This window comes from Trifolium pratense, linkage group LG5, assembly GCF_020283565.1.
Source record: "Trifolium pratense cultivar HEN17-A07 linkage group LG5, ARS_RC_1.1, whole genome shotgun sequence".
Taxonomy (NCBI): Eukaryota; Viridiplantae; Streptophyta; class Magnoliopsida; order Fabales; family Fabaceae; genus Trifolium; species Trifolium pratense.
In genome coordinates, this window is record NC_060063.1 from 47821561 (window position 1) to 47835666 (window position 14106).

Sequence of the window (14106 nt, forward strand, 5' to 3'; positions counted from 1 at the left end):
GTTAAAGTGTTTTCCGTATTTTAAAAATTTAAATTATGGCAAATTTATGAACCAAAATATATAGCTGTTGTATACTTTTATTTCATCATTGTTATAGCAGTTGTATTTCTTCCAAAATATATTGACACCTCTCTCCCTCAAACATTTCTCAATGGGTCGGATATATCCAGATTTGAAAAACAGTCAAAATCTTTTGTTTGTGCATTGTGCCTTTTTTGGTTGTTGATGCTTTGTGCACCAACATTGGAGGCTGTACATCATTTTCAATACCAGTAATCCAGCATAGCTCTTTTGGGATTACACTCTTTTATGATTTTCTTTAAAATTTAATTATTTAGCTACAACCTTAGAATAAAAATTAAAAACCCATAATAAACAGATTCATGCCAGGAAGGAAAAGTGCAACATTGAAGAAATAAAAAAAACCCTCCTCAAAGAGGTAGAAGAGATGGTAGTAGACTTGTGCTATCGCACGGGTCGTAATGTTACGATGATATTTTTTTAAGTTATAGTTTGGTAATCAAAATTGTAAGCAAATGTTTTTAAAATTTAGATATAGTTAATAAGTATTTAGAATTTTGTTGGAAATATGCAGATAAATATATTTTTTGCCAAGTGTTAATTATGAATTTTGATTAGTTTTAAAGGTAAAAATAATTATATGGTATAAAATTGTGAAAAGACATAAGATTCACTTTGAACATGCACCTAAAAAACATAAGATTTTAAATAGTTACATCATTCTTGTTAACCAAAAGAACATTGAAAAACAAAGTTAGAACTTATCCTGCATAAAATAAGTTTTATGAAATTTTTATAAGTTAGAATTTGTCTCGTATATGATAATTAATTTTAAATTTATATAAATTCGAAATTATCCCATATAAAGTAATTTTTTTTAAAAAAAAAATTATAATTTATAACTTGTCTCACATTTAATAAACATTTCTCAATTTTTACCGGTTAGAATTTATCATGTATAGATAGTTAATTTGGAATTTATATGAGTTAGAACTTATCCTGTATAAAACAAGTTTTTTGAAATTTTTATAATTTAGAAATTGTCTCACATATGATAATTATTTTAAAATCTTTATAAGTTACAATTTGTCTCGTATATGATAATTAATTTGAAATTTATATAAGTTAGAACTTATCCCGAATAAAAGTTTTTTTTTTTTAAGTTTTATAATTTAGAACGTTTGATGATTTTTATTCTCCCTATTTTTATAATTTTTTATAGAAGTTAATGAAAAATAAGTGATGAGGGTGAAAAATTTTGAATTTGAAATTTGGTGAGACATTGGGAGAAGTGAAAAGATGTCACATGTGTTTGTGGTTTAGATGACTTAGTTTCATTCAAATTGAAAAAGACATAAATGACTTAATGACTTGGTTACAATAAAAAATATGGTTTGATAAAACACTTTTTCACTCACAAATGCCCCAAATGGCTAATATGGCTCGGTTTCATTTGAAAAGGAGTGTACTTTTAGTCCAATTATCAAATTTTTGGACATCAATTATCCTCATTTGGGACACATGGCAGCACCTTAAGCAAGCGTAGTTTAGACTTATCCAGAACAATTAACTTTCTTATATATATAGATTAGATAAGGGAGGCTAGTGTTATGTTAAAAACTAGAGGGGATGTTTGTGTTATTTAAGAAGACCTCAAGGGAGGTTAGTGTAATTTTCCCATTTGTTTTTATTCTTGTTGTTTTTTGTTATGATTCTACGACTTAAACTTCATTCAAAAATATTTTAAAATAAAATAAAAAAATTGATCGAGAGAGGATGATTTTGAGAGGAGAGAGTGTTGGAATTCGAATGCGGAAAAAATAGTCATGAGAGTAATCTATATCTATATCTATACTTATGATAAAGGCAAAATATTGTGTTTTGGTGTAGCCTTTTTTCAAAAATCCCAAAATACCCTTAATAATTTTTTTAAAATTCACACTCTTCTTTAATAACTTCTAAAAATCAATTATACTGTCTTTTAACTTCCAAAAACCAACTATACAATACTACTTTCTCTTCATTTGTTCCAATATTCTTTTATAATAAATCTCCGTTTACAATTTATACAACATAAAAAACGTGGATCACATAAACGGGCACGAACCGTTTGGCCACTAGTATGAATAAATGGAAGAACACGTTCTCCATGCACCCTTTTAGAGATATAGTAGAGCGTCATTTTAGAGATATAGTTTTTGTACATAGCATATTAAAATTTTAGCAACTCGAGCTTTCATGTTACTACTAAAAAAGAAAGTTTAAATCGACTAAAAACTATAGTAAACATCAAGATACTTACCATATTGCGTAGATATATATTATCTTCGATTATTTCCTTCCAAAAGTTACTTTGTAACCTAACTAACTTTTTAGTTTGTTAAAATCTAATACTTAAAAATTGGCTCTTTAGTGAGAACAATATTCAATATTAGATAACCAATATTAAGGGTGGGTGGAAGTTCAAGTTGAACTGGTTAAACTAAGGGTTAAATCACATGTCCGGTTCCTTTAACATATTTTGCCACGTGTCAAGTAAATGTCTCAATGGCTGAGATTTAATATGTTTTTTGTTTTGTTTTTTTTTCTCTTGTAACAAAAAAAAATTAGGTTTACACTTGAGCATTCAAAAATCCCCAAATCTCTCATTTTTATTCTCAACCAAAACCTTCAAAATTTCTCCCAAAATTTTTTCACTCTTTTTTGCATTTCTATGCATAAATAAACAAACTTCAAGCATCACAGGCATGGTGGCATGGTGCTTCCTTTCACCAAATTCATTCTATTACAAAACCCCTTTCTCAAAAAGGTTCCACCTTTGCAAAAATTTCTTTGTGGGCATGTCTATTTCCACCAATTGAATCCATATTCGCAAAAAATTTCAACTTTTGAAAACTGTGAGAGATTATCATGGGAACGTTCAACACAAGAAATTTTATTGGGTAAGCTTAAATTTGCTTTGAGGAATAATCAATTACAAGAAGCATTGGAAACTTTTCGTGATTTTAGAAAGCTTTATGGTTACCCTGAGGTTAATTTATTGAATCAGCTTATTGTTCAGTTGTGTTATTCTTGTAATCATGTTTGGGTGAGAAAATCATGTGATTTAGCTTTGAAAATTGTTGAAGAGAATTTTGGTTTGATTCATGTTGATACATTAACAAAACTTGCTTTGTCATTAGCTAGAATGCAAATGGCGTCTCCGGCTTCGGTTGTACTTAGGTTGATGCTTGATAAAGGGTTTGTGCCATCTATGAATTTATTGTCCTTGATTGTTTTTCATATTGTGAAGACAGAAATTGGAACTTATCTTGTATCTACTTATTTGTATCAAGTTTGTGAGTTCTATAATAGTTTGAAGGATAAAAAAGCTCAATGTGCGGTTTTGTTGAAGCCGGATACTTTGATATTTAATCTTGTTCTTGATGCTTGTGTGAGGTTTAAGTTGTGTTTGAAAGGCTTGTGTCTGATTGAGTTAATGGCTCTGACCGGGACAGTGGCTGATGCACACTCGATTGTGATAATTTCGCAGATTTTAGAGATGAATGGTTTGAGAGATGAAATGATGGAATTAAAATGTCATATTGATGGAGTTTCGGCTGCTTATGTTCGGCATTATCGTCAGTTCTATGATAGTTTGTTGAGCTTGCACTTTAAATTTAACGACGTTGATGCTGCGGCTAAGCTTGTTTTGGATATGAATAGCTCACATAGTCACAATAATTTAGAATGTAGGTACCACTTACAAAAACCATGCTTTATTGCTGTTGGATCGCCTAATCTTAAGAATGCATTAAAGATACATATAGAGCCTGAACTACTGCAGAAGGACTCTGTGCTTAAATTGGAAGGTAGAGAAGGTCTTGTTTTTTATAGGGGTGGGAAACTTGTTCTTAGTAATAGAGCTTTGGCTAAGTTGATCATTGGTTACAAGAAAGACAGTAGAATTAGTGAACTTTCAAAACTTTTACTTAGCATTCAAGGGGAACAATATTCAGTGGCAGGATCCAGTTTGTCTTCTGATGTGATTAGGGCTTGCATTAAGATGGGATGGCTTGAGTCTGCTCATGACATTTTGGATGACTTAGAGGCTGTCGAGTCTCCAATCGGCCGCGACATGTATATGTTACTGTTATCAGCATATCAGAAGGAGGGAATGCAAAGAGAAGCTAAGGCACTGCTTAAACAAATGAAAAAGATTAATTTGTACAAAGAATTGTCTGATGATGCTATTGATAAACACACTCTTTATGAAGAAAATTCAAATTTGGTTGGTAAATCAGATTTGTCTGTCGCCTTGGCTCAAGTGTTGAAAGATGAAAATCAGACCGATATTCCTTTGGTGTATAACTTCAATTCTTCGATCTTCTTTTTCTGCAAGGCAAGAATGATGGATGATGCACTGAGAGCATATAGAAGAATGTGTGAAATGAAAATTCAACCGACAAACCAAACTTTTGCTCATCTCGTGCGTGGATATTATTCTCTTGGTATGTATCGCGAGATTACATACTTGTGGGGAGACATCAAGAGATTCATGAAGAACAGCTATTTGGTTGTAGATAGAGATCTATACGAATTACTGCTGCTAAATTTCATTCAAGGTGGTTACTTTGAGAGAGTGATGGAGGTAATTGGCCATATGAATGACCGTAACATGTATACCAACAAGTTGATGTACAAAAGTGAGTTCCTTAGACTTCATAAGAATCTTTATAGGAGTTTAAAAGCATCAGATACAAGAACAGAAGCACAAAGCAAAAGGCTTGAGCATGTTCAGGAATTTAGGAAATGGGCTGGTATTGATTAAAAGTTCTGGAAATATTCGTGTGTCGATGTACCTGCATCGCGTGAGCCTTGTGAATGTTATGTCTGCTTAGGCTTATTTGAAATATGTTTAATTTTGATTCTGGCTCAACTTTAGCATGAGGAGCATTGGGTGGAAATTTTTGTTTCATGTCACTTACCCTATCTATCACCCAATTTGAAATGGATTTATTATTTGATCTCGTCATGCAATGCAACTCACATTAGACTCTAAGAGGAAGGAGAAGTCGTAACAAGGTTTCCGTAGGTGAATATGCGGAAAGATCATTGTCGATACCTTACACGCACTCCAACACGTGATTAAGTTAGAACACATAGGGTTGGCTTGAGGTGTTCAACACCTCAGCTTACCTCTGGTTCAGAGGTGGACGGCGAAGTGCGTTCTCCTTGTGCCAAACTAACATTAGGTTGTAAGATCGAGAAGGCAGTTTATGGGTTGTTTGGCATCCTTCAAAAATGCCTTCCAGCGTTTTGAATGTGGATGGGAGCTATTTTAGGAACCCAATGCATTGGAGGCTTACTGAGAGCTGCTGAGGCTAGGTGGATTTTGGGATTCTTGGCCACATTAGCCATTTTAGCAATCTTTAATGTGGAGCTTCAGGCTATGTTCAATGGTTTCAATTGGTGAAATGATACATTATCTAAATTTGGTCTGTTACTCAGCAAAAATGCAAAGATACTTTTAGTGTATTGTTACTCAATCAATTTTTTTTATTACCACAGAACCAAACATGCACCAAGATTGTTAGTCAAACCAAGTTTGGCTTTCAATTGACATGAAAGCAAGTGTCTTTGTTACTTTTTCATTTTCTATGAAGAGATTTCACTCACCAATAAGCAACTTAGAGAATATAATATTTATTTAAACTTATTATTTGCAATTACACGTTCAAAAATGCTTTTCAATAGTATCATCCAAACAAATGATCTTGGCAGACATGTTACTGATAAAAACATAAAATCATGATTAGAGTTAATTCATTTTAACCAAACTTAAGTTTGCAAAATGAGGCATAACCAAACTTAAATTTGCAAACTCCAGTCCCATCACACCTTTTTTTTTTTCCGCATATATTTCTCCATAATTTGAGTAAAAATTGTATAATTTTGATGGTACACCGGTGAGGACTTGATAGCTCCCTTACTTTGAAGTCACCATCCTATTAAGATGTTAAAGACTAACATGCCGACTTTCTTATATTTTAGGGACTAGTCGATAAAATTCATATACATTAGAGACTAATTATTAATTTTATATATTTAGGACTAAATTGATTGAGTAAATTTTATTAAAAAAAAAAATAAATTGATTGAGTAAAAAGAATAATTAAATTGATGGTTTATTTGTGATTAATCAAATATAACACCAATTAAATCTCTATATTTATGTAAAGTACAACTCGGTTGGTAGCTGAAGAGCGCTGATATGCACTGGCCCAAATTTTAATCAGATATTTCACACTTTTAATTTTTCATATTAAAATGTGTGAGTCTGGAGTTACTAAACCAAAAATAAAATAAAAAGTCTTCCGTATTTAAAAAAAATATCTCTATCTCCTTTGACCATCGATCAATTCGCTACTTAAATAGTAAACTCAGTTCACAAGACAAGTAATGAACGTTGATTTTTAAATAAAAAAAGTCATATTTATATAAATCGCTATCTCCTTTGACCATCGATCAATTTGCTATTTAAGTAGCAAATTCAGTTTGTAATACAAGTAGTGAACGGTGGTTTTTTTACTTTTTTATAAATAATATTTATTAAATCCACTACTTAAATAACATATGATAAAATTGAAAACGAGAAAGACGTGTGAGAAGCACAAAGCCTCCAAAAGAAAAAGGTAACTACTTTTGTCACCCTGCTGGTTACTCGTGCGCCCTAGTTTTACACATCCGCTACTTAAATAGAGAATGTTACAAAATCAGAAATTTTGGGAAAAAAATGTCGTCCGCTACTTAAATAGCGGACAATGTTCGAGTAACCATTAGTACGACAAAAGTAAATCCCAATGAAAAACTCCTCCTGTGAGCATGCGAAATGGGCCAAGGTCCAATAGAGATATGGGCCACATTCCAGATCCAATAAGAAAACTAACATATATAAACTAACGAGTTTTTCTCACTGGAAAACACAGTGAAAAAAAAAATGGAGATGAAGAAGAAGAACGAAGAAGTGAGTGAAGAAGCAAAAGAGAAAATCTCAGAAAGACTCTCATCTCTAGAAAATCTCTGGTTCCCACGCGCTCAACAATCCACCGCCACACTCCCATCCCAACGCAAATCCATCTTCCTCGATCTTCTCTCTCGCGATCCATCCCTCTTCCTAGAACGATACGGTTCCAATCTCACATCCACCGAGTTAACCGAATTCGACTCAATGAAACACGATTACGAAATCAACTGGCACGTGACACGGTTACGGAGTTTATTGAGTCCGTCACCGGAGGAATTGAGGAAGAGGACGGTTATGGCGAAGAATAGACGGCGTGCTTATTTGGATAGGTTGATGATTGGTGCAAAGTATTTTTCTGAAGATGCTATGAGAGATAGAGAGCCTTATTTACATCATGAGTATGTTGGTAAGTTTCAGGATCGTGTTGGAAGATCGATGGCGAGACCTGGTGAAAGATGGTCTGATACTTTGTTGAGAAGGTGTGAGGAAGCTGCTATTGTTGCTAAGATTAGAGGGGAACAGCAGAGGATTGGTGTGCCTCAGAGGGATTGGATTGGTAATGAAAACTTTCAAGAAGAGGAAGAGGAGGAGGAGGAGGAGGAAGAAGAAGAAGAGGAGGAGGAAGAAGAAGGTGATGATGTTGAAGAAAAAGAGACTGTGGAGGTACAAAATCCCTTTAAACTATTATTTTATTTTGTTTTTGAGTAGTCTTATTTTTATAGGAGAAGGAAGAAATAGGATAAGGAACTATGAAACACAGACACCGGACACAGTTACCAATAGTTAGTTGGTTCAGTGGTGATTGATGCTGAACTTGGTAGGTTGGACCACGGTTCGATCCCGCAACTGCGATCGGGAGGTGACCGGAACTACTTGATGCCATAACTGACCCCGAACCAGATTATCCTGGTGGTGAAAACGAAAAGAAAAAAAAAAAAAAGACACCGGGCACAACACTACCGAGTACTGACACGTCTACGAATTCAATATAATTATATGTCTCAGTGTCGTGTTGGTGTCGACGAGACATGTCCGTCTTCAGGACACACCTAATCCAATGAGTGTATGTGCTTGATAGATAAGGAATAACCCTAAATGATGGGATAAAACAATAAACATCAAAGGGAACAATTGCTAGACTTAGGTCTTATAGCTTAATTAAGCACTTTTAGCAATGCTTATCATATAGATGCTACGGGGCACTAGTTAAGGAAACAAAAAAGGTAAAATTTGTATTGAAAATAACATTTTTTATATTTTAAGAAGATAGATTACACAAGTTTCAAGGCTAGTTTACTATATTAAGTTCCTTATAAGCTATAAGTTATTCTAGGAGACAACATGTGGACATGTCATAAGTTGTTTCTGTAAGCTCTCTCAAATAGTCTTACAAGTGTTTTTGCTAGTTGATAAGTTCAGATAAGTTAATCAAAACAAGTCGTTACTTGCAACAAAATAAGTGGGATTCCAAATTATCGATTAATCTTTATGCTTACGGCTTGAAACAATCATTTATGCATACAATAGTTATATTTTCTGACACTTTGCAGAATTTATATAATTGGTTTGGTAGTTGGAACAGGAGGGCTTAGCTTAACTAGTTGAGGGGTTAGAGCTTAGAAGGGAGATTCATATATGTTAATTTGGGAAAATAAAGCAGTGAGTTGGTCAGTCAATTGTAAAACAGGGAAACCCTTTGTTGAAGGGGCTTGAAAATAGAATTCTCTCCTTTTCTTGGTTCATGTTTGCAGTCTTCAACAGTACAATGGTGTTTTTCCTTTCTATCTTCCATTAGTTTTATTTGTTTTTGTATGCCTGTTTGTAACAAAGCCCGACCTGATTGAAACCTTGGAGCATTCAGTTGAACTCATGTAGAAAATGGCATGCGATCATGGGATACAATTGCCTGAGATCAAGAAGAGTGTAGATGGAATTGAAGGTTAAACCAAGGTTGTCAAACTCGAGTTAACTTATAGAATTGAGCAAGTTCACTACTCTGGAAATCAAAATCGAGTTAAATCCCTTACGAAATCATTTGTGACTGTGTAAACTAGGGTAGTCTTGCATAGAATTGTGAGTTTGAGGACAATTAAACTGGTCTACAATATAATGTTTATGTTAAGACCCACTATTGATGATAGTCCCATTATTAATGTGGAGGAGAGGAAATAACATAATCCCTTCTAAAAAAAGAAGTCACAGAAAGGGGAGGGGCGTGATGCATGCGGAAAAGGGCTGAGTATTGGGAGTTTATTTCCATATCAGAGGGGGTGCTTTCTTTGTTGAGAGTATCATTTGCTTTTATTCATTTTGCAAGGAGATTCATCTCCATCCATTGTCAATTACTGTTTCATTGTTCTGTTGTTAATTATCATTGCCATTTCATTAACTTCAGTTTATCAAATTATTTGTTCCTATTAGATTACTTCCCCCGGGTGGTTCAATGCTTTCCCCAAAAAACAAAAATTGAATGATAAGATTCCTTGGTCCATAAAATATTAGGCTCACAATTGTTAAGACTCCTCGTTGCCATGGACCCAACGGGACAATGTGATGATTGAACCAAACCGTGATTAGCTGAATCTCCACCAAGCTAAGTCCACTTGGTCCCGTTATCCTTCACTCTTTGGTAAACTTGAGCCTTGTGATCTGGCAATCTGCCCTTCGTGCATAAAATATTAGGTTAGACTCCTCTCGTTGCAAGTTTGACAGGGACCCAACAGGCCAATGAGGTGAATGTATCCAACCATGATTAGCTAAAACCTAGCTCCACTAAGCTGAATCCAGCATCAACGAGGACAACGTAGTCACACCATCCTTCACTCTTTAGTAAATTTGAACTTGTGTATTCTGTCAATCTTTCTATCGATTTTGAACTTGTTATGTTCTTTTTCGGACAATCAAGTGCAGTGGAGGAATATGCAAGAATTTGAGGGCCTGGTGGCTCAAGCATTGGTGACTGAGGAGCAACTTCTGGGGTATTTCTTGGGATGGGTAAGACAGAATGTGAAGAGTAGAGTTCTGACTTGGGATCCCTCGGAAATAAAAAAGCTGAGGAATTAGAAGCGCCGTGGAGGAAGAGTTGTGAAGTACATAACTTCTATAAGAATTCTTAGTCTCAATTTCATGAACTATGGATGGGTACTTGGGTTTCAAGCTTTTTTCAGGAAGAGAGAGAGTAGCACCTGAATGGGAGCGGCTGGATCTGTTTTATGGGCTTCCCCAGCCCAATCTAAAGCCGCACATCCTTCGACCCTGCTTGAAGTGGTTCTGTCCCACCACACTACTAAGACAGATGCACAAGTAAGAAATATTCTGTCACACAAAACCTAGCAGCAGCAGCTCGCAGTTGTACCCACCATGAAACAGATGAGTGCCACCTTCTATATCATTTATCAAGAGTATTATATCAAAAGACAAAAACGGAGGTGCTTATTATGTGGCTAACCCTTGGGATTTGGGGCTGATGCACCAGCACCACAAGATCACATCTGCTAGAAAAGAGAGCACACTAGTTAGGATTCTGGCAGAAGATATACAATTGAATGAGGAACAGAGAGACTGTCAAACTGAGGGACAGATCACAGATGCATTATAGGAAGATAAACAGTAGGTGTTCTGATGCCGGGACATTTCTCAATTGCTAAGGTGGAATGTCAAGGGAACGTCAATTGATTAGACATAGCAAGTTATATTTTTTTGTTGCCATTGGATATAGAATTAGTTGGGTGGTTATAGTTAGAAGGAAAGTGGGATTTGATTAAATAGTAGTTTGTGAAGAGCTAGAAGGGAGGGGAGATTCAGATTTAGTTTGGGAAACAGAGAAAATCATTGGAAGGAGGATTCTCTCCTTTTTCTTTGTATTTGCAATTGTAAATAATAGAATTGTCATGTTTAATAAATAATAATTTAACTTAACTCTATTCTATTTTAGTCCTGTCTTATTCAAATCTGCTACATTTTCTCAACTCCAAATGACCATTTAGAATATACTTCACGAACTTTTTCTACATTTGATATCATCACTTAGTTGTGTATTATAATCTTCTATCTTACATGGAGCAATCAATGTCATGGTGAGATGATATATGTAAAATCTTATTTGTAGTAATAATGAACAGTTTCAGTTCAGGGTTGCTAAAACTATGTTTTTTTAATTCCACTTTTCTTTATCTTTTGGGATTTGGGGAGTTTGAGTATAATGTTAACCATATGTTTTGTGAACTGATCATCTCTTTCGTTTTCTTTTCCACTACTGGCAGAGACACTTGCCGCAGCCTGATGCAACTGATAATGCCACATCTGATCCATCCAGAGTGAGGCATGGTCCAACCTTATCTTCAGAAGAGCTGGAGGACAGGATGAACCAATTCATTTACATTATGCAGCAGAAGTTTCTATTAGGAGAAGATCACGAACATATAGATTACTCTAAAATAGATAATGACGAGACCCTTGACGATCATTGGCAGAAAGAGGCCAATGTTGATGCAGAAGAGAGATATTTTGCTGATGATTAAACTGTATCAGCTTGGTACGGCAGAACCAGATGTGTAGATATTGCTTAACTTTTGACGGATTGTGTTTGTAATGTTAGTAACTTGCTGTTGGTAGCGTTTTATTTCCCCGAGTTACTCTAGGTATCCTATTGTGCACAAAATGTTATATTTGGTTCCGTACAGTATATTGTAGTAGAGGTTGATTTTTTTTTTTTTTTAATAATAGATTATTAGTATAAGGTTTAGAAAAGATGATATAGAGGGATAATTTAGTGCAAGGTTAATGATTCCCACACCTATGTTAGAGTATATTGGTCCTAATTGTCTTATGATTTAAGAGCAGTATGATAGTTAATTATGGATTTGGGCATTAGGAGGCTGTTGCAGTGGGGAGAACTGACTCTCTCGATCTCTTGTTTGTTTGGTGAGGATATGCATCCTACACCAAAATTAAGAGGTGCATTCTCAGCAACACCTACTAAAAAAAGCAATGTTCTTTTATATGCTGGTCCAGAAACTGCAAATTTACGTTTAAATTAGATCCAAAGTAGCTACAGCTCCATTTGATCTAGACATGTGTTTGCTATTGCAAACAAAATAAGATGTTTTCTCTCTAGGTCTCCCATGTATCTTTTATACCCCAAATATTCCAATTTTGCCCTTACTAAAAACTTCGGTTCGCAGAAATCGAGGTTTTTTCTAGTTCAAATTCAGGAAAAATTCGGTTAATAGAAACCGAACTTTTTTTTTCAAGGCAAAAAAAATTCGGTTCGTAACAACCTAAGTTTTTATTGAAGAGCAAAAAAGTAAATTCTAGGAGAAAAAAGAACCATGGGGGACCTAAAGAGAAAACATCACAAAATAAATCCTATGAAATGCTGTATGTAATGTACATTTTGGTAACAATTTGTTGTTTGTATTAAATGAAGGTATGAGTGTGTATAATTCACTAGCTACAGCAAATATATAACATAGATAAAAACTCAAGTGGAAAAAATAATGATTCAAAAAATGTGGAAAAATAAGAGAGCTGAGTGCAAGTTGTGAAGATTGAAAGCTATTGCCCCTTCTTTTCACCAAAATGAAATAATTTAAAGCTGTCAGCTTTCCAAGAGATTTTGTACACAAAAAAAAAAAACTATCTTAGAGATAATAATGAAAAAGAAACAAATAGAATGAAAGCGAATTTGTGTGTAATTTAAACTATATGACTACTAAGATTATATTCTTTTTACATTTCATTATTGCTCTTTCATAGTTTGGCCTTTTCTTTTTCTTCAACATATATCTTGATTGAAGAACAAGCTAGTTAAGGACATGGACATGGACATGGACATAGACATATGGAGGCGCCATGCCCTTTCCCGACAGAAGAACAAGATAGATGAAAACAGATAAGGACAAAAATTTTGGGTTTATGTAATGTAAGGCCATCATAACAAGGGTAGGCATAAAAATGGATAAGAACAAAAATAAGGCCACTCAATTCAAGGTGTACAATAGTCATGTACACACATGGTTTTTAATTTCTTATCAGACTATAATTTTAATTATTATTTATACATTGAATCCCCTTTGATTATCATTCCTTTCATTTTAGGCAGCTGTTATAATGTTGTCATCGTAATTATTAAGTTTGTAGTCAAATATAGTATATGATTAAGATGTGGCACTATCTTTGGTTGATAATTATATACATTAATATCATAGTTTATTAATATGGAATGGAATACTTGGCACTGTTTCTTCATCAATAAAAATGGTATCATGTCATTGTCAAATCACTTGATTTTATCAATTTTGATTATCTATAATTAAAAATCAGCTTAGATGAGATTTTTATTAATGAATAAAAGGATAACAATCAAATTAATACTTAATAGTATAAGAATTTTGTTAAAATATGCACATAATATTGATGAAACTAGTATCCGGACCCGTGCCAAGCACGGGTAAAAATGCAATTAAAAAATAACATATTAATATTAAATTTTTTATAATTAAAAAGAGTTTAACGAATATGCTCTGTCGGTGTAAATTAATTTTACATTGACATCTAATAGGAATCTAAAATTTTTCCATGTCATATAATTGAAGTGGGATGTAGTGGAATGATTTGATGAAATACATGGTTAAAATTGATTAACGGTATAAAATTAGTTTTAAAAAAGAAAATTATAACGTAAAATTAGTGTAAAATTTGTACTCCTTATTAATACAATGTTTGTTATATATATATATATATATATATATATATATAAGAAGCAACATGAACCCTCTTTTCACATTAGAAATGACATGTCGTATCATTAAAAAATGACTAAAATTCCAAAACAAAAATTAATTTGTGACAAAAAAAATAATATTTTGGAATAGACGGACCAAATTTTTATTTTTATGAAGAGTGAGCTAGACTTTGTTTTATTAAGAGAGTTTAATTAAACATGCATTACTATATTTTATTTTAAATAAAAAGGGGTAAACGGGATTGTAAAAAAAAAATAGAGACAAAGGAGCTCACTCAAAGATGTTTGGTGCAACAATGGTTTTGTTCTATTCATTTTTTGAGAAATAGGAAAT

General features: G+C 33.7%; 2 protein-coding genes across 2 annotated transcripts; both read left to right on the forward strand.

Annotated features, from left to right (window-relative positions):
• The first annotated feature begins 2619 nt into the window (after positions 1-2619).
• On the forward strand, positions 2620-6148 carry LOC123883573 (pentatricopeptide repeat-containing protein At4g17616). The gene has a single exon (XM_045932418.1). It carries the CDS (start codon positions 2777-2779, stop codon positions 4829-4831), a length of 2055 nt encoding a protein of 684 aa, XP_045788374.1. The 5' UTR covers positions 2620-2776; the 3' UTR covers positions 4832-6148.
• Positions 6149-6969: 821 nt separating this feature from the next.
• On the forward strand, positions 6970-11741 carry LOC123883574 (coiled-coil domain-containing protein 97). Its single transcript, XM_045932419.1, has 2 exons — positions 6970-7690; positions 11290-11741. The coding sequence occupies exons 1-2, from the start codon at positions 7001-7003 to the stop codon at positions 11545-11547; spliced, it is 948 nt and encodes a 315-aa protein (XP_045788375.1). The 5' UTR covers positions 6970-7000; the 3' UTR covers positions 11548-11741.
• Positions 11742-14106: the final 2365 nt, after the last annotated feature.

Excerpts from the sequence above, each read along its gene's own strand:
- LOC123883573 (XM_045932418.1), top strand. The coding sequence starts at position 2,777 with ATGGTGCTTCCTTTCACCAAATTCATTCTATTACAAAACCCCTTTCTC.
- LOC123883574 (XM_045932419.1), top strand. The coding sequence starts at position 7,001 with ATGGAGATGAAGAAGAAGAACGAAGAAGTGAGTGAAGAAGCAAAAGAG. Across the intron at positions 7,691-11,289 it reads AAGAAAAAGAGACTGTGGAG|AGACACTTGCCGCAGCCTGA; the intron begins GTACAAAATCCC and ends CACTACTGGCAG.